Below are 24,405 nucleotides of genomic sequence, written 5' to 3' on the forward strand. Positions count from 1 at the left end.
GACTCGGTCATCTGAACTTCCTGAAAACACATTTAATTTGACAAAAATATTTTGTCAAATATTGTTGTAAAATAAAATAAAATATTTAGGCTAGCCCGCTCAGAAGCTAACAGAGAAAAATTTGCGTCATTTGTAAATAGCATGATTGCTTCTTGTGAGGAAGTTATTCGTTCTCTGTGATGAGACCCTGGAGTTTAATTTGGGTCTTGTGGCCAATCAAAGTGCTGCTGCATTCAGGAACCACTTCCCTCAGGACATTTCAAGTTCAGGTATAAAACAAAACAAGAAGCAGCGCCTCCTGCCCTCCTGCTGTGGACGATTCGCGCCAAAAGACGACAGGTAGGACGACGTGTACGTTTTTACATGCTAGCGGTTAGCGAGTTGACCCGTTGGTGTGTATCGAAGTGATCCATTCACGTGCGTTCTAGGAGCGTTGAGCGCAATGTTGCCGTCAGGGGAGAAGAACTTGTCGCACACCACCTTCATTTTTCGAGGCTTCCCCGAGTTCCATGAGCATCGCTGGCTGCTGGCGCCGCCGTTGGCCGCTGTCTACACATCGGCGCTACTGAGCAATGCGCTGCTGGTGTACGTGATCTGCAGCGTGGAGCGCCTACACAGCCCCATGTACCTGCTGATCTGCATGCTATGCACGGTGGACCTGGCGGTGGTCAGCGCCATTGTTCCCAGCACCCTACTGGGCCTGCTGCTAGACTGGAACAGCATCTCATTGGCTGGCTGCTTGGCGCAGATGTTCATCACCCACTTCCTGTCGTCGGTGGAGTCCACCTTGCTGTTGGCCATGTCGCTGGACCGCTACATGGCTATCTGCCAGCCGCTGCGCTACAACGAGCTGGCCAACTCCTCAGTGTTTGTCAAACTGCTGTTCTTCACGCTGGTTCGCAGCGGCAGCGTCATAGCGACGCTGGTGGGGCTGGCGGGCTCGCTGCGCTTCTGCGCTTCCAACGTCATCCCGCACTGCTACTGCGACCACATGGCGCTGGTCAGCCTGGCCTGCGGCGACACGCAGCACAGCCGGGCGGCGGGCCTGGCCGTCATTGTGTGCTTCGTGGGCGTGGACATCCCGCTCATCTTCTTCTCCTACATGAAGATTCTGAGTGCTGTGTTACGGGCGGCGGCGGCCAGCGAGGACCGCCGGAAGGCCTTCCACACGTGCGCCACTCACCTGATGGTCATGATGTGCTTCTACCTGGTCGGCAGCGTCACCTTCCTGTCGCACAACCTCAACATCGACATCCCCACCGACGCCAACACCGCCATGGGCCTCCTCTACATCCTCTTCCCCGCCGCCGCCAACCCTGTCATCTACGGTGTCCGCACTGCCGAAATCAGAAACGGCTTCTTCCGCCTCTTTCGCCTCCGAGAAGCCAAGGTCTCGCCTGCCAGTGTGAAGACCACCAAACTAAACGAAGACTGAGGAGGTGTTCCAATAAAAATACCTTTTATTTCATTAGAAATCCACACCATTGCTCCCATCAAAGCATCAAGTGATGTTTGAAACTGAATAGTATCAAACCAGCAAAGAAGACAGTGGTGGGCGGGGGGCACATACCAACACAGACGACGAGGCCAACAGTGAGGGGGCTAATATCATTGCTCCTTGTTCGGAGCTGCCAAGGTTCTTTTTGTGCATCCTCACGGGAATATAGTATCTCAATGAAGACGACGTCTGAATGAAGTTGCCATAAAAGTTCACGTCTCATGGTGTCCTCCTCCCAATAGCGGAAGGAAAAGTCCTGGAGGCTTTGGCGTTGTTTGTGCCGGCCAAGGAGCCGAGCCGAGTCCAGAGGGGTCCTTTGTGGGACTGGGACCGACCTCCTTCGGTTCTGGTCCACTTTACTCTGGAGCTCACTGGAGGCACGTGACCGAGTGACCATGTGACCCGGGAAGGCACCTGAAAAAGAAGACACGCCTTTGTTACGTTGATGGTTGAAGACACTCTGCCATTCATCAATTTACAAAACAATGATTGTTTTATTAATTCACGGATTTTGCTATTTTGCTGCAAAGTTGCGATACTTTGAGGTTCAATGGCATTGCATCAATTTGTGATTTTGTGATTAATGATTTCATTCATTATCAATGTTTTCAATGTTCTTTGTAACCGGAACTCCAAAAGGCACAGCATTTCAACAAGTGTAACAAAATATGCTTTAATTGCGCATTAAAGTTTTTAAACACAGGCATCTGTGTTTCAATGTTGTGATAAAATTGAGTGAGAAAGTGAAAGTGTCAATGAATAGTTATGTTTTTCACTCTGTGTAATATAATAGGAACATTTGTTAAAGAATAAATAAGTGAATAAACATTAAAAAAAAAAATAATGAGAAACCCACATGTCACAAAAAAGGTGCAAAATACACTTGTATTCTGGTGAGGAAAAGACAAAATGATATCTGAGCCTTCACTTGAGGAAACAAATACAATATACGATGATACGGACATGCAGTAATTGTGTTGGTTTTCATACATTTCAGCTTTTGTCTGACCTTTTGGAACGTATTCAAAAACCAAGGTACCGGTATACAGACTACTCTAAAGTAAACCCAAGCTTCATTGTCGTAAAGGTTCCAAGTGCCAACATGTGAGGGAGCTGCCAATCCTCCCTCACTGATCAGGTGTATGCCCCATCTACACTGTCATGTTTCTTTGTGTATATAGTTGGCTTTTGTTATTGACATATATTCTGGTTAATACTTTGATTATATTTGGTTTCCATTTAAATTGTTTAATTGCCACTTTAGTAAGTTAGTTTTTCATTTAGAAGTCATTTGTTTTGTTCGTAATTTCTCACCAGTTTCTCCTTTTTTTTGAGGTGATTGGTCAGGGCACAAACATGGAGGCGCGTCCATGGGAGTGCAGGCCAGAGGCTGATCACCTTAATTGGACTCTCCTAAGTGCCATCTGGAGGAGGGGGGGGGGGTTGACTGGGTGGTAGTTCGGGAATCTAAATTGTTAGGTGTACTTGAGTGGACTCTTGAAAGACTTGTAATATAAAAGAAGGGTGTTATGAATGTAAATAGGGTACCTTTTGGATGTATTGCCTCACCCTCTCATTGGGAACTGTGGTTGGCCCTTCACAGGTAAAAGGGGGCTGGGTGAGGCCTGTTGTGTGTGCCAGGGGAAATGCTGGTGCACTGTCTTGAGAAATAAATTTGACGAGCTCTCAAGCCCATGTCTGGTGTACATTTCAGCTGCTATGGCTATCCCAGGCTAGTAAGAGGCCATTGGTTTACACAACACATGCCACCTTTTTTGTTAGAAGGCAGGGGAAAGTTAATGAATGTGATCTATCTGTGATTTCTGTTGGTAAATGAGAAAGCATGAGAGACTATCGTCGCAGGTCCACACCTCTGTCAAAGTACACGTGGAAGTGAGGACGCATTTCATTGGTGAGACACTTAGCATGCACATTTGAGACAAGAGATGAGATGTAAAAAGATGCAAGGCACTGCGCAGCCAGCAGGTGGCATTGTGAGGCTGCTGCATCAGGTCACGTGACAGCTTCAATGTCAGCGGTCTCAACTGGATGCAAGGATTTGTGTGTGTGTGTGTTTGAGGGGTGGTGTAGTTTATCCATCACACCAGCAGGGGGAAATGTTGCTCCATTGTGAGATGTAAATACTAAATATAGGCAAAAATATTTGAATATAGAAACCTCTTGATGGCTTTATTTGTAAAATGATTGACAGTCAGGTAGTTGCTGATGTATGATCACGCGCAACCTCAAAAAGTCATTCATATGTAAATATCCACTAGTATTTCAGGTTTATGTTCACACTGGTCAACTCACCAATGAGGGGCCGCTCCTCGCCGCCCCGCCCAGCTCGGCTCCCGGCGCCAGCAGCAAATCAAAAATGGGGGGAGGGGAGGTGGAGTATTGGTTTGTGGGCTTGATTGACAGTTAGTTGTGCGTTATTGCGACACGGCATCGTCGTCGTGGGCGGGATCTAAATCCACAACAGTCGTCCCTCGGCGGGAAGCGGCCGGCCCGTCCGTCGCCGCCACTGACTGGCTGCATTTTTTAGCACCTGATGACAAGATGGTGGCAGGCACATTAGAAGATGGAGGAAAAACGTAGCAACGCAGCAGCCACGCGCCCTTTTGTCACCTTGGCCCGCAGTGGAGGAGACCGGGTGGACAGCCAGGACGCTGGCTCCGCCTCCTCCTCCGTTGGTCTGGGAGCAGACATTGGCGTGGCGAGCGGCGTTCTTGTGCTTGTAGTGGTTACTGTGTAGCTTGTACTTCATCAGGAGGATGAAGATGAAGACGAGGACAGACGCCACAATGATGCCGCCGATGATGATGATCATTGTGCCGCCCAGGAACTTAGAAGGAAGACACCGTGAACACAGAGGCCCACCTCCTAATGCAGCGTGCTTGGTGGCGCCACCCACCTGGTCGCGAATGGAGTGACAGCGGCCGTATTCGGGCTCGGTGGCGAAGGCGACACAGCCCACCAGTCTGGTTCCCGTCAACGCCGTGACTCCGTCGTCGTAAACAGCCAGAACGCACAGCTCGTAGTCACGAGAGGACGCCAGGTCGCTGAGCAAGAAGTATTTGTGATTGGCTGGGATCATCCTGGAGGAGGAGGAGCCTAAGTTTAAGTCCGGTGTCACAAAGGCATTGAACAGCAGCCTGGGGTCCACTGTGCCAATTTGCTGATTTTCCATGCGTGTGTATGTGTGAGACATGGGAATGACTACCCAGAATGCTTTGCGGCAGCGTCTCACCTGTAGATGAGGATATCGTCGGTCGAGCTGTTGTATTGGATCTGGTACGTGCGCACGCCTGGAATGTGGTTCTGTGGAGGCCACCTGATGAGGGCGGTGCTGGATGTGAGGTCAGAGACGCTGACCCTCTGCTGGTCGGAGCGCGCCTGTCCGCCGCTGATATTGGACTTGATGGATGTGGGTACATCCGACGGCCCGGGGTCGGCCTCCAGTTTGGAGTCAAAGTGCGGTGACGGGTTGACCACTAACTCCACTGGCGCCGTGGCCTCGCCGGCGGCGTTGGACGCAATGCAGGTAAACTTTCCGGAATCCTGCAAAAGTTCAAACGACAACGTGTTAGTCAGTGGGCGTCGTCGAGCAAGGTCACCTAGGTAGCAGACAACCTTGACGGATGCCTTGAGGATGTCCAGAGAGCCGTTCTCGTAGCAGATGGTTCTGGAAGTGTTGCCCATCAACTTCCCGTCAGGGCTGACCCAGTGCGTGGAAGGTTCCGGGTCTCCGATGGACTTACAGCGCAGGCTGACCTCCTGACCTTCCATCACAAACATCTTTGACGTGTGGCGAGTGATCATCGGTGGTTCGCACACAAACTCCTCCTGTGGTGGTGGGGGAGGGACATAAGAGTGAGGACGCTAATGTATATTCAGAATGCTGGGGGGGAGGAGCTTTCTCCCAAGACATTGTGGTTAGCTGCCATGGATGAAAAGTGATCACAACAATTTATTGTCAGCTGACAAACCTCTCGGATGGTCCAGAAGTATTTCCCGGCGAGGTCTTTGGGCGAGGCGCATGTCTCTAAGTCGTCCTCTCGTGTCAGTCGGCGCAGCCACACTAGCTCGCAGTTACAGTGCAGCGGATTCCCGCCAAAGCTCAGCACCAGCGCGCTGAGCGGCGAGCCCTTCATCTTGGCGTAGACGGGAATGCGCAGGAAGAGTGGGTCGGGTGGAATCTTCTTCAGCTTGTTGGACGTCATGTCCAGTCTGGACATCGTGAACATGAAAGACACGTTAGCGGATCAAGTGGACGCCTGGATGAGGACCGCCGACATTCCTGTTTGAGCACCTGGCCAGCTTGTGCAAGTTGGAGAAGATTCCCTCGGGAACGCTCTCAATCAAGTTGTGGTCCAGACTGAGCGTGTTGACGCTGACTAGCAGGGAGATGGTCTCCCATGGAACCTCCGCCAAGTTGTTGTAGCTAAGGTCCAAGTCCTCTAGGGTCTCCAGGAAGTCCTGAAAGGGTCAAACAAGAAAAGGGGACAAAGTCAGTACCACATGGTCATGAAGTCAGAGTCTCGTGAGCGAGAAGAGACACCTGGAATGCTCCATGGGAGATGCTGTGGAGTTGGTTGTTGGCCAGGATCAGGTGCCTCAGGTTGACCAGGCCCTGGAAGTGAGCGTCGTCCAGCGTGGTCAGGCGGTTGGAGTCCAGGTGGAGGGCGTGGAGGTCCTGGAGGTCGGCAAAGGTGAAAGGCCTGATCTGACTGATGGTGTTCCTGCTCAGCGTCAGATGGATCTATGGAGTAGATTGAGATGAGATGCTAATTTAGCTCGCTGCTTATTTGGAAGAGTCACATGATGACGTGAGCAGGAAGTGACCCACCAGGCTGGACATGTTGGCGAAGTCGCGGTGTCTCAGTGTGGTGATGAAGTTGTCCATGAGACGCAGCTCGGCTGTCTGGCGGTCGATGTTTGGAGGGACGAAGAGCAAGCCAGTCTTGGCGCACAGCACCGTGTAGGAGGGCAGCAGGTTCTGACACGTGCAGCGTTTGGGACACAACATGGATGCCGAGCACAGAGGGAGGAGCCAGGATGCCACTGCAAAGACCAGGGGGAGGAGTGGCGATGACGGCTCCATGATGATGATGCCGCTGCTGTCAAACAAAAACCCACACAGACTGAGTTGTCACATTTGTTTTTAAATGACTTGGTATACTGGTTTGACTGGAAAATATGTTCAAGTGCACACTACATGCTAGCAAACACGAGTAACACACACAGGACCTAGCAGACGCTAGCGCTAAGCGGTGATGTTTGACACCTCCACACCAACGGGGGTGCCACCACTCAGACTAGGCTGACACATGACTCACTGAGGCCATGTGACTCAGCGAAGTACTGAGTATTAGCATGCTAACATTAGCAAAACAGAACCACAACCGCTTCCTCACATCATCTTCATCACTCAGTTCATTCATTCAGTGGGCTCTTTCCTCTGCTAGTTCTGACTGTGGACACACTGGAGGGTTTTGCCTGGCAACGCTACACTGCACACACACACGCACGTGCACACACACACACACACAGATAAGGAATGAACGTACATCAGTACCGAGGGAGGGCAGTCCTCTTTCACGGGAGAGCAAGCAACCCGTGTGGGCGGGGCTACAATTGACGGAAGGCCCTCATTGGCTCGTCCAGCTGTCCATCAGTAGCCTGCAGGAGAAAAAGACATGCGGTCATATGCTCTACCTGCGCAGTACGACACCTTTTTTTTTAATGGAAACAAAATGCAGCACTGTTGACACCAAGTTGCGACACATCATTCATTCATTACGTTTTAGCTAGGATATCTTGTTAGAACCATTTTGTCATCTTGTTAAAACATTAAGGCAACATGCGAACAGAGCTAGCTGCTAGCCTTTCTAAACACCAACCACAAGCTAATGGACTAACTCCAATCGCAAACACAGGCTAATGGAGCTTGCTGCTCGCCTTTCTAAACGCAACCACGTGTTGCTATTCCTTTTAAACAGCAACCACAGGCCAATGGAGCTAGCTGCTAATCTTTGTAAACATCAACCACAGACCAATGTGGAGCTAGCTGCTAGTCTTTTTAAACAGCAACCACAGGCCAATGGAGCTAGCTGCTAGTGTTTTTAAACAGCAACCACGAGCTAATGGACTAGCGGCTAGCCTTTCTAAATAGCCACCACAGGCTTCTGTGTACTGTGTTGTGCAACCACAAGTTAATGGACTAGGTAGATGTCAGTCCTTGTCAAGAGCAACCACAAGCTTATGAACTACCTACTTGTCTTTCTAAATAGCAACCACAGGCTCCTATGTGTACTATGGTGTGTGTGTGTGTGTGTGTGTGTGTATGCTTACACACAGTTGACCTCCAGTGCTCGTTTTCACGGAAACAACGAGGCATAGTGACCATATGGGCATGCTTTATGTGGATGAAGCTGGTGTGTGTGTCTCTGTGTGTGTGCCCGTTGAGGAGCTCATGGAGGAGTTGGTCATTGTTGCTCCACCATAGCCAAAGGCCCCTCCCTACTGTGGCTGAAGAAAGCCGCCGTCCGAGGTGATTTGTGGTGTTCTGAGTCGCTTGGAGGGCCCTCTATAATGGAGGAGTTGAGACGGATGGCAGCGTGCGGCGAAGGGACAGAGATGAGCGTGCGGCGGCGGCGGCCTCCATCGCTCAGCGGGAGGGAACAAACGACTGATTTTCTTATTGGTGGGAAGACGCTGGCAGGAGCGTGGGCGCTAATGCGCCGTGGAGAATGTTCTGTGATGGACCGTGCACGGTGACGTGCGCTCAGGAGCCGGGGAGGAGCAGCTGGGGCGTGCACGTTGACGTGATGGATTGTTTTAATATCTCATTGGACCCTTTCCTGCTCCGGAATGTTCTCCTTAAATAAAACAGCCGGGACGGGAGCGTTTGTTTTTACGAGGCAACGAATGAGATGTCTCTGAAGATAAAGATGACCTACGTCTCTTAGCAACCTCTAACAACAAGGCCGTGTCCAGTCAAACAGAGCGGACCAGACACACTAGACCGGATGAGCTTGGACATGCCTACACCAGACCAGACTAGACAAGGCATGACTAGACCAGAGCAGATCAGCCACTGGATTACGGCAGCCTACACCAGAGATGACTAGACTAGATAAGATATGACCAGACCAGACCAAAATAGACTGGACTGCAATGGACTAGACAAAACTAAATTCAACCCGATTGCACCATGCTAGACCAGACTAGAGTTGACCAGACCAGATTAAGCCAAAATAGGCTAGACATAACTACATCATCCTAAACAAGACATAACCAGACCAGATCAGCCGGAGCTAAACTAGAACAGACCAGATAGACCTAGACAAGACTAAAGACTAGCTGAGGCATGACCAGCATAGATCAGAATAAACAAAGAAAAAACTAAACTTGACGAGACTGCACTATAATAGGCCGGACTAGATGAGACAAGACTAGGCTAGACCAGACCAGCCTATAATAGTCTAGATGAGACTGTACTATACTAGGCCAGACTAGTCAAGACAAGACTAGCCTGGACCAGATAAGCCCAGACCAGACTAGATAAATCACGACCAGACCAGATCAGCCTGTAATAGACAAAACTAAACTGGACTAGACTAGATTGGACTAGAACAGGCAAGACAAAACACGACCCGACCAGACCTACCTGGACTACATCAGACTTGACCAGACTAGACTAAACTAGACTGCACGATACCAGACGGGACTAGACTAGACCACACCGGACATTACTACACATGACCGGACAAGACCAGACCAGATTGCACCAGTTCAGACAAGAACAGAACGACCAGACCAGATCAGCCTAGAATAGACTAGACTAGACCAATTCAGACCTACCTGATTACATCAGATGCGACCAAACTAGACTAGACCAGCCTAGACTGGACATGATTGTACTATACTAGACCAGAGTACATATAACCAGACAAGACCAGATTGCGAGGCAAGACCAGAAGGTCATGGGTCATGTGATGGTCAAAGTCCACTGACCTTTCAACCAGTAGGAGACATCCATATAATTTCACTATTTTGATATTATTTGGATTTGATTGTTTTTATGTGAGTTCATATGTGCGTTTTATCTTTCACTTGTTGCCCATTTGACTCTTTGGTCAGTGCTTGCTGTTTGGAAAGTGCTGTACAAATAAAGTTGGCTTAAGATGTGGCGAGATGAATTATGAAGTTTTTGTTGGAAGCGACTGGAAGCGGGAATACAGTCGGAAGTGTAAATAAGGTTGCTGGCTGCTGGCAGCCGAGTGATCCAGTTAATCCGAGGCCTCTCCGCTCACGGGGGAACGAATGCGAGCGGCGTCTTATGGCTTGTTTGCGCGATGAGAAGCAGCTTAGCGACACCTGCGCTGCCTCCAGACGCCACGCAAAATGACAATGAGGCTGGGGACGTTCCCCCGTTCTTATCTGCTTGAAGAATCCAAGCGGATGGTCTCACGCTAATCATCGGTCTACAGCGCCATCTGGAGTGGTAACGATCATGTCGTTTCTTCTCACGAATGCACCAACGTGACCGCGACCGACGCCACAACAAAGATGGCCACCAGTTTGGGGGAGCCGGAATGTTCTGTTATATAAACAACGTAGAATGGCTCCTAATTACAAATGAAGACGAAACATTCCGGAGGTTTCCACAGCGCCCCGCTAGGCTAATTGGCCGCTGCTAATGATTTGTCATTTGAGCTGAAGCAGCAGCGAGTCAGCAGACTTGATGTCCAAAGTCGCTGAGTCAGCGCCCGCTTGTGAAACATTTGTTTTCGTTTTAGTGGAGGCATGAGTGAGCTTCGGCTTAATAACTTTGCTTTTAACAGTGTTGCCTTCAAGGCCTGCGGGTACAACCAAGCAAACCTGGCAGAGTCCCTAACTGATCCCAGGGTAGATGCGCCAGGGGGCGTGGCCACGGTCTTGACGGGAAGCGAGATTATGCTTCAGAGCTAAACGCGCCCTTTCATCATCTAACGAGTGTGCTAATGGAGCGGCTTGACATCCTTAATGAAACGCTGACATAAGTCACTTTAATGAGCCGCCTGTCCGCTAAGCAAAGGTTAGCCGACATGATAAAGCGTGCGCGGGCTCTAAATAATGACCAGGCTTAGCTTTTGACATTTATTGTGTGCGTGCTCGTTTGTTTCTCCTTTGCGATGCATCGCTGTGTCAGTTGATGACAACAAGAGGCATGGCTGGGGAAGCCTCCTGGCTAAAGCTCCTCCCCCTCCAAACAAACTGCATAGCTTCCTGTGCTGTATTTCCTCTTCTCTTCGGATTTCAAATGAAGTGTTGTTATTCATTCATTCATTCATTTTCCACCGCTTATCCTCACGAGGGTCGCGGGTGTGCTGCAACCTATCCCAGCTGTCTTCGGGCAAGAGGCAGGGTACACCCTGGACTGGTCGCCAGCCAATCACAGGGCACATATAGACAAACAACCATTCACACTCACATTCATACCTATGGACAATTTGGAGTCGCCAATTAACCTAGCATGTTTTTGGAAACCGTGTGAGAGGAAACCGGAGTACTCGAAGAAAACCCACGCATGCCCATACCCAAGGGTGGAATCGAGTTTGGGTGTCCAAGTTGTGTGGCCTGCTTGCTAACTACTTGCCCGCCACCTTGAGATTTAGCCTATTAGCTCAGTGCATTTATACTCTAACACACGAGTGCCCAGAGGTTGTATTTTTCCCCTTTTTGTGTTTTTAATATTTCCAATTCTCCAACTTTATTTTGTTTCATTTGTTTCTCATAATATTATGACTTTGAGAGAAATTTCAACTTTATGCCACTCTATGGCATTGTTTTTCCTCATATATTACAATTTTATTCTCCAAAAATTTAGACTTTTTTGTCATTATAATATATTGAAATTTTATTTTAAAATTTATTCAAAATTATATTAAAATTCTGACTTTATTAAAAATAAATTACAGCTAAATTACAGCAAATTTTTCCCATTTTGTTTTTTGTTTCACATTACAACTTTCATATTTCACCTGAATGCTACAAAGAGCATTATTTTTCCTAATATTACCCTCATATTTACGTAAAACTTTGACTTTTTTTGATTTAAATATTTCTTTTAAAATTTGTACTTGACTGTCACAAAATAACAACTGCTTTTTCCATTTCTACTGTTTATTTATTTTTTAAATTTTTTTTTTATTTTCCAACTATTTCAACTCTCTTCTGGTATATACCTTATTCCCATAGCATTTTGACCTTATTCCAATAATATTATAACATTTTCCACTGCCTAACTTTATTGTGTTTTGTTTGATTATCCTTTTTCTTTCATATTAACAACTTTTCCTCACAATATTTTGTCGGTATTCTCATAAACCTTTTCCTCTTAATAGTTTGACTTTATTCTTGTGAAATTATAGTAGATTTTCCCCTTTTTGCTGCTGCTGTTCTAAATTAAATTATATTTTTAGAGTGTGCTGCGGGCCAACGAAAAAACAGCAGGGGGCAGCAAATGGACCCCATGCCGCACTTTGGATACCTCTGGTCTCATCCGAGAGCTTCCAGCACAACTAGAGTGACACAACACGCACAGTTATAAGCCATGGAAACTAACTGCTGACAGCAGAATTAGAACCAGTTTGAGCCAGTCTCAACTTTTACTTCCTAGACACACAAGCTTAAGTCTGAATTGAAATGTGTGTGCTTTCATCCTGGGGTCTCTGTCCATCTTCCTGGTCCATGTAGATTCCAGCTTTATAACCAAATATATTGCTGTCATTCTTAAATTTGAAAACCTTCTGAGAGGGACGCGGCACAAAGAAGCAGGAAGAAATGCAAAAGAGAAGCGAAAGCCATTACACTGCCTTGTGTGCTAGTTAGTATATTGGACTCCTCCATCGAGAGGTTTTTTAAGGTTTATAGTACTTAGTTACTTTCCAACGCAGTAAAGTTTGAAGCTGAAGCCGCTAACGATGCACTTCCTTTTAACCGCACTGTATTTCTTTTGCTTACGTTTTTGTCCACGGTGCTTTTTGTTAGTGTCGCTTTTATTGCCCGATTCTTTGCGTGTGCCTGTCTGTGCTTTGGACAATCTCTGAATGCGTCATTAAAGACTCTTTTTATTTCACGGCTCACTCCCTTTGTGCTTGTGGGCTCCGAACGGTGACAACACAACAACACAACAGCGCTTGCCTGAGAGTCGTCACGAGCACTCCTGGATGTGTGCATGAAGCAGAACGATCCCAGCTGAGGTTCTGACCCCAAGCAACAAGTCACCAATGCTCACACCAAGTCACAGGACGCCTCCGAGTGGATGTGTGTGTGCTCGTATTGTCGTAACTCTATTACTTTTAGCAAATAATGTGACGGTGTTTCCATTGGGGGACAACGTAAGGCAGGGGTCTCAAACTCAATTTACCTGGGGGCCACTGGAGCTAGGGTCTGGGTGAGACTGGGCCGCATCAGGTTTTCAAAAAAAAAAAAAACAGAAAAATGAATAAACTTTGCTTTTCTACAAGAAGAGCTCTGATAAAACATTCCACTGTTGTCAAATATCTTACTTTTTATTTTTCTACAAAAAATAAGATAAAAAATAAATAAACAAATATAATAATAATAATAAAACGGCAAATAATAAAAACTTAAGAAACCAAATCTAGTTAGTGGGTAGACAAATTGTTTTTTTCAGATTAAATTTAACAAAGCATTATTAGAGCCCTGTAGACATGACAAAACACGACTATAGTCACATTTATACTCTTTTTATTTACAACATATTGCGCAACTGCAGGGTCTTGAGACACATGCTAACTCGCAAACTAGAGAGCTAGCGACCTAAACGGTAGCCTTCAAATTATTTCCTTTAAACTTAAATAGCCAAAAACTTACCACTTCCACACGGATAGGGAGGATAACTATTAACAGTTATTTAACCTTTAACATGAACATTAATCAAACGTAATAATTTTTTCTGGGTACATGATACCATACAGCATCCATATCAAGGCGGGGGCCTCAAACTAGTGTCCTGCGGGCCACATTTGACCCACGGGCCGCGTGTTCGAGACCCCTGACGTAAGGGGATGGACATGAAGAGACGCCCATGTGTGAGATTCTGTTGGGACAAAGACAACAAAGGAACCCGTAGTTCTGTTCTGCCCATGTCCTCTACAAACCAAAAGCACCAGCAGGACTGTCCCCCCTCATCACGCCACATAACTCTGTACAAGTCCACATGAGTCCACATGAGTCTGAAACAGGAATCCTACATTGCTTCAGTGAACATTTTGTTTCATCAGGCTGTTCATTTTAAGAGACTGCATCCCAACTCCCAAAATACTGTAGAATTAATCGAAATCTGCCTCGTTCATGACCTTGCATGACTTCCTCCTCTGTTTTCAGACCATAAGAGGTCTCCAGAGCCCTTAAGCAGTTAGAAACAGACAAATCTGCCAGTCCAGACAATCTTGATCCTTTTTTTCTTAAATCATCAAAAAGATTTCAGATCTGAACCTCTTGACATATCTTTTGAACCTGAGTCTTTCAAACAATGTTATCCCCGCTATGGCTGGAAATCTGCTTATGGTCTTCCTTTGCGGAAAGGGTAGGGGGGTGAGTATGGGGTGGGGCAGACTCAGCCAATCTTGATGACTGCAGGCCGATACCAAAGTTATGTATCCTGGCAAAAGACTTCCAGATTGTTGCTGTGCAGCTTATTGAGCGTATTAAAGTTCATATTTTATTAAATAACCCATCTGGTTCCCCGCTGCAGTTAAGAATAGTTCATCGTACCAGTGAGTCTCTTGATCGTTAAAATGTCCACATACGTCCATATAAGTGCACAAGTCTATCTAAATGCACGGGTATACATAACTTTGTAAGTTCACATAGGTGCATTTAAGTAGGTCCACATAAGTGCACGTGTGTCCACATAAGTCCATATGAGTGCACATAAATCTATATAAGTGCACGTTCCATAAAAGTCCAGATAATTTCTTATAAGTGCACATAAGACCATATAAGTGTACATGAGCCCATAAGTGCACATACGTCCACATGGGTGCACATCAGACCAAGCCCACAAATTCATAAAGGTGTACATAATTCCATATTTGACCAAATATGTTCATGAGTCCACATACAGTAAATCCATGCAAGTGCACATCAGTCCATATAATAAGTTGATGTGAATGCACATACAGTAGGTGCATATCATGTACCCCTTCAGACATTTGACCTGAAGCCATGTACCCCCTATACACTTCATAGGTGAAAAACATGAACCTTATTATGTTCATTAACTTGAAATATTGAAGATAATTCATTGCTTTATGAGACCATATAAGTGCACATACTGTAAGTCTACATAAGTGCTCGAGTCCACATAAATTCATCTAAGTATACATGAGTCCATATAAGTCAATGTACTGTAAGTGCACATAGATGCAGATAAGGTGATATGACTGCATATATTGGTACATGAGTCCATGGGCTCTAATATCGTGGCGCAGCACAAAGTGGCGCAGGGTGGTAATTTGGTTCAGCGCACCACTGTGCACAGCCAATTTGATAGACTGGATTGCGCCGAGATGGGAGTGGCGCACATCAGGGGAGGTATCCACATTTTGAGCTTGGCACAGTGACAATTTTGTGACAAAGGTGCGCTGAAACGCTCACCAGCTCAGACCTGGTTTATTCTTGGCGCAGGCGAAGCGCACCCTATGCAGTGGTAAATTGGCTGAAAGGCGCACAGTGCACGTCACCAAAACCTCACAGGCATGTTTTTCACAGTGTCAGGCACATTTAAATACAACCAGCAACCACTATTTAATGTAACTGTTTGAACCATCCATCCATCCATTTTCTATGCTGCTTATCCTCACTAGGGTCGCAAAGGTATGCTGGAGCCTATCCCAGCTGGTACATGCTCTCTGAACCATTGTATTAATTGTCCCATTACGTCTGATGTCAGATCAACAACGTCACACCTAACGGAAAGTCAACCTGACAGCTGACGGCTGATGCCAACCGGGGCTGGCTCTACGTCCCCCTAAATACTAGTATATGGCTGACGCTGTGCTGAATGGAACTGTCAGGAACAGATGACGTGTCCCACGAGGAGGCTTACATGGTGCATGATGCACATGTGGCCTCTGATGCGCAGTCCAGTCCGGCGCATTTAAAGGCAATGAGAGCCGTTCATTTGATTTTTTTAAGATTACACTCGGCTGTGTAAAACCCTCTCTCACTTTGCCACTTGCGCCGGTGGGAGGGACGGAGGGATGGTACACCTGTCCTGCCCTGGTCTACAAAATTAGAGCCCCATGACATCCACATAAGTCCATGTAAATGCACATAAGTCTATTTTAGTGCACAAGTCCACATAAATATATATGTGGAGTATACATAGTACTTCCAAAGGGAAGTCAAGATTTTGCCTCATTTCTGCCAACACAGCAGGGTAGCAGTGTGGTGATAACCATACAGGTGTTGACGATCAATTACTTCAACAATGGAAGCTGTTCCTGCCAGGTGTTTTGTCAGCTCATTTAACTACGCCGCTCAACTTCTTTTGACGCTTGTAAGACAGCTGAGAATGTTCAAATGTTACTGGCAATGGTGTCGTGCCAAGTAAGAAGCAGTGATGCCACAAACGTATCACAGACACCCCCACAGGCACGAGAAAGTGAACATGTCACATGGCTGTGTGTGTGTGTGTGTGTGGTGATGCATACTGCATGAGTCTTTCTTATCAATAATGTATACTTGCTCCCTCCTGTCATGGTGACCACAAGAAGACACCGTGAGTGTGTCCAGGGTCACATGACCACACGTCTCTTCTCTGCGAGAGGGCTGGTGTATGTGACTAGCGATGTCTAACAGGAAGCAGTGAGACCACTGACCCCGTAAGTCAGGGGGTGCCGCAAAGTGTCGGCTAGCCGCTAAGTGGCTCGCTATCTGTTTGCTGGCGTAGAGCCGAGGTGCCGTGAGTGGCGCTTCCTGCTGGCAGCTGCGAGCGTGCATATGTCAGCGCGTGACTTCCACTTGGCCGGCGCGTGCAGATGTTCCCGCCGTGCAGTGGAGCGGCACCTGGGCAGATGTTTGATAGCAGGAACATCTGGAGAGGAGCAAACCACGCAACATCACAGCCAAACAGGAAGTGACGGAACATGACCGGCAGCAGAGGGGACCCACACTCCTGACTCATAGCCCCGCCTCACAACACCTTTGGTCAGCCTTTCAAGGACCGGCCTCCACATTTGCTTCACAAACAGGAAGTGGATGCCTGATTGGACGCTCCTTGCTAGGGCATTATTATTATTATTATTCACATTTTCATTTGGGAGAGAAGGATTTGAGCCACACGTACTCCATGTACACAGATACGCACACAGCAAACAAAGAACACACACACACGCATTAGAAGGACATAAACAGACAAAGGCGGATTATTTTCTTCTCCCACTAAAACATGGATTAGTCAGCTGCTCCTCTAATAGAAAACTGACCTCAATAATTCATGTGTGTTTCAGGTTGGGGGGGGGGGTTGACGGTCGCCTTATTTCGCTCCAAGGGAAGACCAAAACATTAGGAATGGTCAGACAGGACACCGACAGTACAGTATTGTACGTGTGTAACGCGTGCCTCAAGCTCGGCCCGTGTTTGCCGTGCGTGCACGTGAAAAGTCTACAAGCCCGCGGCGCCGCTTCATATGCAAATATTGACTCAAGCGGTAGGACGCTTCGTGGCCACGCCCTTCACTGGCAAAATAGCCAGTGAGAGGCAAGAGCTATCGGCCTGCATTACAAGCAGGAAGCTCCTCCCACTCTGCTTCCTGGACGACTTGGCGAGATGTGTGTGTGTGAATAAACGCGCGTGTGGGAGTCAATGGGGCGACTGAGAGCATGAAGGGCTGTTTAAAAAGTCGTTAGATAAACTCGTAAAGATCATCAATCACCTGCCGAGATAACAAGGTCACGTTGCCATCGCCGTTGCTGCCGTGAGCCACATCACACGCACTTCTTGAAGCGCCATGGGGGGTCCAAACAAACACACACACACACACACACACACACAGGGAGTGAGGATGAAGGATGTTGAGAATCTTGTTTGTGTGTGTTTTCCTGGAGGGGGGGAGCACTTATTACAGCCTTCACTTCCTCTTCTTTCACAGAGCATCTTGACTGTCAACAGAGGCGGGCCAATCCGGAAGTACACGGGTTGGGGGGGAAGGTTGTTTAGTCCAATCACCATGGCAACGCCAGCAATGAGTTGAGTGGAGTGTTGGGAGGGAAGGAGCTGCAAAGCCTCTGAGAGGCACTCATTTGGCATTTTTACTAATTGCGGGACAATTAATTATTAATGTTGTAATCAATAAACCTGCTTGATGTTTAATTGACGATCAGAAGCTGCTCATGAATATTCATATTAATTATTCCGCCACGTGACAAGCACAGAAAGCATGGGGAATGCCGCATAAACACCGGTCCTGCACCGCCATGAAAAGAGTCTCTTTTCCACATATTGGAACTGAAAGTGAATTAGACCCTGCGGACTCGTTAATACGCTTAACGAGGCTTTTCTAATCCACAAACAAGCAGCGCAGGCTGCTCACTTCCTGCCTGAATAAAACATCACGTCGCCACATTAAGCGCTTTTAAATACCCACACACACGCGTTATGACCTCCGCCTGTCTACTGTGAGAGGAGCATTTAGCCAAGAAGCTGACGTGTTAGCGAGGCTGTTTTATCAGTAATTACAATTATTTCAAATAAAGTTTAGTGTTTTCAAGTCTTCATCAATCACACCCTGCTAATGCTAACAGCCCAATGCTACTATAATGGAAGGTTCCCAAAGGTAATATAAAAAAAAAACAAACAAACGGCAACATCTTTTGGATTTGGTGCCACCACTGAAGATGTGTAGCGCTCCCCGCAGCAGCGTGCGGTTTAAAGGTTGTTTTAATGAGGTCGGCCGACGTTGGCCTTGCCCTCCAATCTGATGATTTCTAGAAAAAGCCGCTCTTCATCGTGCACGAGGGATTATTTGAGAGGATCAACAAACGCACGAATGATGGTGTCTTGTTTCGAGGGGGTGGGAGTGAGGGGGGGTGCACACGGCAGAGTGAGCCCGAGGTGATGCCGGGGGTCACGGTGCAGCAAAGACAGGGTCATGACAGTGGGGAGGGGAGGAAGGGAAGGCAATTGATGGAGGAAATAGGAGGCGAGGGTAGCGACAAAGGACAAGGAAAGGACGCAGCCAAGATGGTGGAAGGGAAGAAGAGAGGAAGGAAGGAAGGAAGCAGGCCAGGAGATGTTTTTGGCCCTGAGGCCGTCAGATTGAAGAGATGATGGCAGATTAGCGGCAGGTCAAAGGTCAGGCCTCCTCCTCTGTCAGAACCCTTCAGGGACTCATGAATAATGTCTGAGCGGGAGGACGTGATTGACAGCTGATGAAGTCATGTGACCACACTTCCCCATGACCATGTCTAAGTGGACAGTGCCGGGACAGGCTGAGTAATTTAACACTTGTCTGGCCTTGTTGTGTTGCTAGCAATTGTGGCTGTTAAGTTTTTTAAACGTCACACAGACACTGACGCCATCCAAGGTAGGACGCTTCCTTTCACAGGACACAGGCCTAAAAATGCTGAATCATTTGACAACATCAGACAACAGCAGCACTTCATGAGGTGACATGAGAAGGCATGAGACAAGAGATGACAGACATGAGATGACACAAGATACATAGTGATATAGTGTGAGATGACATGAGAAGTGAGATGACATGAAAACATTAGATAGTGTGAGATTGCTTCAGAGGCATGAGATGGCATAAAAGACGAGAGATGGCATGAGATGGATTGAGATGGTATAAGAGACGTGAGATGACACGAAATGAGATCACAAAAAAATTAATAGATATGGTGTGAGAAGACATGAGAGATGTGAGATGACTTGAGAACACAAATATCAGATTTCATATGAGACATGAGATGACATAAGAAACATGAGATGGCATAAGAGACATGAGATTGCATGAAATGACATGAAACAACATGAGATGGAATGAGCCGGCTTTGACGTGAGATGACTTGAGATGGACCGAAGAAGACATGAGACAACATGAGGTTGTGTGAGATGACACAAGAGAACTGAGTTGGCATGAGAGACATAAGACACGTAAGACGACATATACTGTGAGATTACATGAGAGGTGAGATGACATGAAAACATTGGATGGTGTGAGATTTCATAAGAGACATGAGGTAACATAAGAAATACGAGATGGCAAAAAAGACGTGAGATTGCATGAAATGACATGAGACAACATGACACGGAATAAGATATGTGACATGGCATGAGAGACGCAAGATGACAAGAAACATGAAATGAGGTGAAATGAGATTACATGAAATGAGATTACATGAGAGAATGTGACATGAGACGTGAGATGACCCGAGGTAGCGTCAGTTGACGTAGTGCAAGAGATGTGAGATGACATCAGATTGTGCGAGAAAGATGAAAGATGTGAGAGGATGTGACATAATGAGGGACATGCGATGACATGAGATAGTGAGATAACATGAGAGATGTGAGGTGAGATGACATGAGACCCCATTATAGTGTGGGATTACATGAGAGATGTGCAATGGCATGTGATTACATGAGAAACATTACATTAGAAACATGAGATGGCATAAGAGACATGAGATGATATGAGACAACATGAGATGGTGTGAGATGGTGTATGAGATGTGAGATGACATGAGATTACGAAAGGGGTGACATGAGATGGTGTGAGATGGTATGAGCCGTGAGATGACGTGGCATGATGTGGGACATGAGATGACATGAGATAGTGTGAGATAACATGAGAGATGTGAGATTACACGAGACACCTTTATAGTGTGAGATTACATGAGCGATGCGAGATGGCATGAGATTACATGAGACAAGAGATGACATAAGAAACATGAGATGGCATGAGATTACGAGAGGGATGACATGAGATGGCGTGAGATGGTATGAGCCGTGAGATGACGTGGCATGATGTGGGACATGAGATGACATGAGATAGTGTGAGATAACATGAGAGATGTGAGATTACACGAGACACCTTTATAGTGTGAGATTACATGAGAGATGTGAGATGGCATGAGATTACATGAGACAAGAGATAACATAGGAAACATGAGATGGCATAAGAAACATGAGATTGTGTATGAGATGTGCAAGGACATGAGAGACATGAGATGGCATGGGATTACGAGAGGGATGACATGAGATGGCGTGAAATGGTATGAGCCGTGAGATGACAGGAGATGACATGAGATAGTGTGAGATAACATGAGAGATGTGAGATTACACGAGACACCTTTATAGTGTGAGATTACATGAGCGATGTGAGATGGCATGAGATTACATGAGACAAGAGATGGCATAAGAAACATGAGATGGCATGGGATTACGAGAGGGATGACATGAGATGGCGTGAGATGGTATGAGCCGTGAGATGACGTGTCATAATGTGGGACATGAGATGACATGACATAGTGTGAGATAACATGAGAGATGTGAGATTACACGAGACACCTTTATAGTGTGAGATTACATGAGAGATGTGAGATGGCATGAGATTACATGAGACACGAGATGACATAAGAAACATGAGATGGCATAAGAAACATGAGATGGTGTATGAGATGTGAGATGACATGAGAGACATGAGATGGCTTGGGATTACGAGAAACATGAGACAACATGATGTTGATGTGTGATATTCCATAAGAGACATGAGATGACATAAGATATGTGAGATGATGAGACATGAGGCGACATGACATTGTGTGAGACTACATGAGCGATATGAGATGACTTGAGATGATGAGATATGAGATGAGAAAGTATGTGCTTATGTGCACATACCAAATGCCATTTTACAATTGTTTGATTGCATTTGACAAACACATACATATACACGCGCACACATACAGCATGAGTGTGTATTTTTAAACGTGCGCCGACAGCTGCTCTCTCTGTGTTCACATGAAGACGAGCATCCTGATTGGCCGCCTTCTATGTGTCGCTCGTCTTTTTCCATTTTGTGTGATTCTCTCAGAGTTGTGTGTCCGCTGTCACACTGTGCTGCCAGCAGGGGGCGGAGCCCAATCACAGCCCAGCCAGAGAGGGCGGGGACGGGGCCAGGGAGGGGAAGTGAAGAAGAAGAGAGGACATATCTTTCTGAGGCGACATTTTGATGGCCTTTCATTACTTCTGTCCATCCCACTAGGGTCAAAGGTGAACATTAACAAGACAACATGAACAAATACGGGACAACTGGTCTCGCGCCATCATCAGGGTGTCAGATGACCATACTGCTTCCATGACGGTATGCGTGAGCGTGGCGTCCAATCACAGCGAGGCAGCAAAGTGCACAGATGGAGGAGACACAGCTGACAGACTAGAGAAGAGATTAGGGCGCACACTTCCTGTCGCCGCCTACATTGCCATGGACATCTTTGTGACCTGGGGGGGGGGTTACGTAATGACGCCTTATGAGGCCGCAGCAACAAACTAACATCTCAGCACGCCAGAGTGGTCACATGACAATATAACGGCTATTAGACACCCTAAGTATTGCTGGCGACCAAGGGGACCCTGCAGCTGCCAATCAAAGTCAGTCATGTGGTCATGTGATCCGCTCACACTGATTAATTAAAGACGTCACAACATGGCTAACAAGATAAGAAGACCTAGTAGCTAGCTGCTCCCCTCAAAAAAAGATGTTTCTACATAGGACTGGAAATGCTTTTAACCTTTGACCTTGCAGTGATGGCCTGCAAAAAAGGTTCAAAGGAACTAACGTGATCCACTTCCTGTGTCCTGAGTGAGTGTACTCAATGTTAGCCAAAGAATGATTACTTAGCTAACAAACTCACAGCGTAATCTCGCCCTCCACAGTTAGTAAGTCATTAGCATGATGCATTCAATGCTACATGTTCTTAGCCTGATGCGTTTCTAACCCGTCTGAGTACATCCAATCAGAGTCGAGAGCACTAGGAATCAAGCTCAAAGCCTGACCTGTCAACTCGAGCTCAAAGCTGTGTTCCTAGCATGATGTGTTCAATGGTGCATTTTCTTAGCATGGTGCATTCAAAGCCGTGTGTTCTTAGCATGACATGTGCAACGCTGCATGTTCTTAGAATGATGCATTCAAAGCCGTGTGTTCTTAGCATGACGTGTTCAATGCTGTATGTTCAGTGCATGATGCATTCAATGCTGCATATTCTTAGCATGCTGCGTGTTCTTAGCATGCTCCATTCAATGCTTTGTGTTCTTAGCATGCTGCGTTCAATGCTGCATGCTCTTAGCATGCTACATTCAACGCTTTGTGTTCTTAGCATGCTATGTTCAGCGCTTTGTGTTCTCAGCATGGTGTGTTCAATGCTGCCTGTTCTTAGCATGATGTGTTCAATGCTATGTGTTCCTAGCATGAGGCATGGGTTGAAGCTGCATGTTCCATAGAACTTTGAAGTGGAAAAGCAGCAGAGTCGCTATCCATAGTGCTGAACACGTGACGCTGGCTGTGGCGGTGCACTCTCTCCAGAGCACCACCTTCACCATTCCACCCCCTTCCCCCCTCCCGGCTTCTCATGCCCCCTCTGCTGTATAATTGATGAGGCAGTAACACACACTCCAGCCTGCGCACACGCACACTCATTGGATCAAGTATCCACGCACACATTCCTACGCGGGGTTGGGGGGGTAGCTCATATCGCTTGACACACGCACGCGCAACTGTGTGCACACGCAGGGATCATGTTTAATCAGATTACAACGATGATTCATTTCCCGCCAACTAAGAACATCATCAGTGGCACAGCGCACGAGCTTCTCGCGCACACGCATCCTTCTAATCACCAATCAGTCAATCAATCTCACCGTCATCGATGAGCAGCTTCCTGATCCCAGTTTTATCCCAATTCCCGGGAGGCACGAGGCTGCAGGTGGGGGGGTTAAGAGGGGGGCGTCCTCAGTCCGATAGTGTCCGTCTACCAGGATGGAGGGGGGTCTCCATTTAAAATCCAATGAGGACCACGGACGTGCTCCCCGGTCCGGTCCCGTCCGTTCCTTCACGAGCAGCAGGCTGGCGCCACCGGCGCCTCCAACCTTCTTTCACACGAGCTGCTGATCCGGGCGGGGTCCCGGTCCAGTGGGATCAATGAGACAAAGACAGAGCATTCGAAAAACGCGTCAACATTCCGCTACAGCAGTCTCCTCGCACGTCCGCAGTGTGCGCGCCAAACTGTCAGCGCGCGACGCCGTCTCATCCCGCCAACACGTCTCCTTGACGGGCTCTGTCCCGCCGGAACCTTCTTCCTTCCTTCCTGCTTCCTCCTTCCTTCGTGCTTCCTCTCTCCTTCCTTCCTGCCCCGTGCTGCCGAGCGGGAATCGAACACGCGGACAAACTTTGAACTGGAGATGGCACGCGCGTGGAGTGTACTAGGGTAGCGCGCAAGGGAGGGAGGGCTGTGCGCGCGACACGCTGCTGGAGGTTTTCTGACAAAAAAGGGAGACCCCGCCCTGCCTGATGCCATGGTCACATGATCAACATGCCCACTTGTAAGGGGCACGCCCAAATCATAAAAAAACATTTTCTTGATGCCAAATATTAATTTGCAATGCAGAGCGAGCTTTAGATTTGCATAAAATTTGCATGATGATCACATAAAGTAAGGATGAAGACAGTATAGTTTGTACAAAGTTAGCATAAAGATAATGTACATTTAGTACTGCGTTAATGTAAAGTTAGCAAAGTTAACATAAAAATAATGTGAAGTTAGTATGAAGTTTGTGTAAAGCATGAAAATAGCATAAAGTTAGCACAAAGATAGCATGACGTTAGC

At 47.1% G+C, this 24,405-nt stretch overlaps 2 protein-coding genes across 3 annotated transcripts; one reads left to right on the forward strand and one right to left on the reverse strand.

Annotated features, from left to right (window-relative positions):
* Positions 1 to 442: 442 nt before the first annotated feature.
* LOC131134193 (olfactory receptor 52L1-like) lies at positions 443 to 1,535 on the forward strand. Its single transcript, XM_078792741.1, has one exon. The coding sequence runs from the start codon at positions 443 to 445 to the stop codon at positions 1,433 to 1,435; it is 993 nt and encodes a 330-aa protein (XP_078648867.1). The 3' UTR covers positions 1,436 to 1,535.
* Positions 1,424 to 24,024, reverse strand: LOC131134191 (leucine-rich repeat and fibronectin type III domain-containing protein 1-like protein). 2 transcript variants are annotated; one of them, XM_058079178.2, is made up of 12 exons: positions 23,441 to 24,024; positions 7,080 to 7,183; positions 6,351 to 6,621; positions 6,063 to 6,263; positions 5,814 to 5,980; positions 5,491 to 5,731; positions 5,135 to 5,347; positions 4,752 to 5,062; positions 4,416 to 4,599; positions 4,130 to 4,346; positions 3,812 to 4,049; positions 1,424 to 1,912 (listed from the first exon to the last, which is right to left on the reverse strand). In XM_058079178.2, the coding sequence occupies exons 3-11, from the start codon at positions 6,603 to 6,605 to the stop codon at positions 3,934 to 3,936; spliced, it is 1,905 nt and encodes a 634-aa protein (XP_057935161.2). In that variant the 5' UTR covers positions 6,606 to 6,621; positions 7,080 to 7,183; positions 23,441 to 24,024; the 3' UTR covers positions 1,424 to 1,912; positions 3,812 to 3,933. The 2 variants fall into 2 exon arrangements, with proteins under 2 accessions (XP_057935161.2, XP_057935158.2); XM_058079175.2 differs by having other exon boundaries at positions 7,072 to 7,183.
* Positions 24,025 to 24,405: the final 381 nt, after the last annotated feature.

The sequence above is a fragment of the Doryrhamphus excisus genome, linkage group LG8 (assembly GCF_037039965.1).
Source record: "Doryrhamphus excisus strain RoL-2023G ecotype Guam linkage group LG8, RoL_Dexc_Guam_v1.1, whole genome shotgun sequence".
NCBI lineage: Eukaryota > Metazoa > Chordata > Actinopteri > Syngnathiformes > Syngnathidae > Doryrhamphus > Doryrhamphus excisus.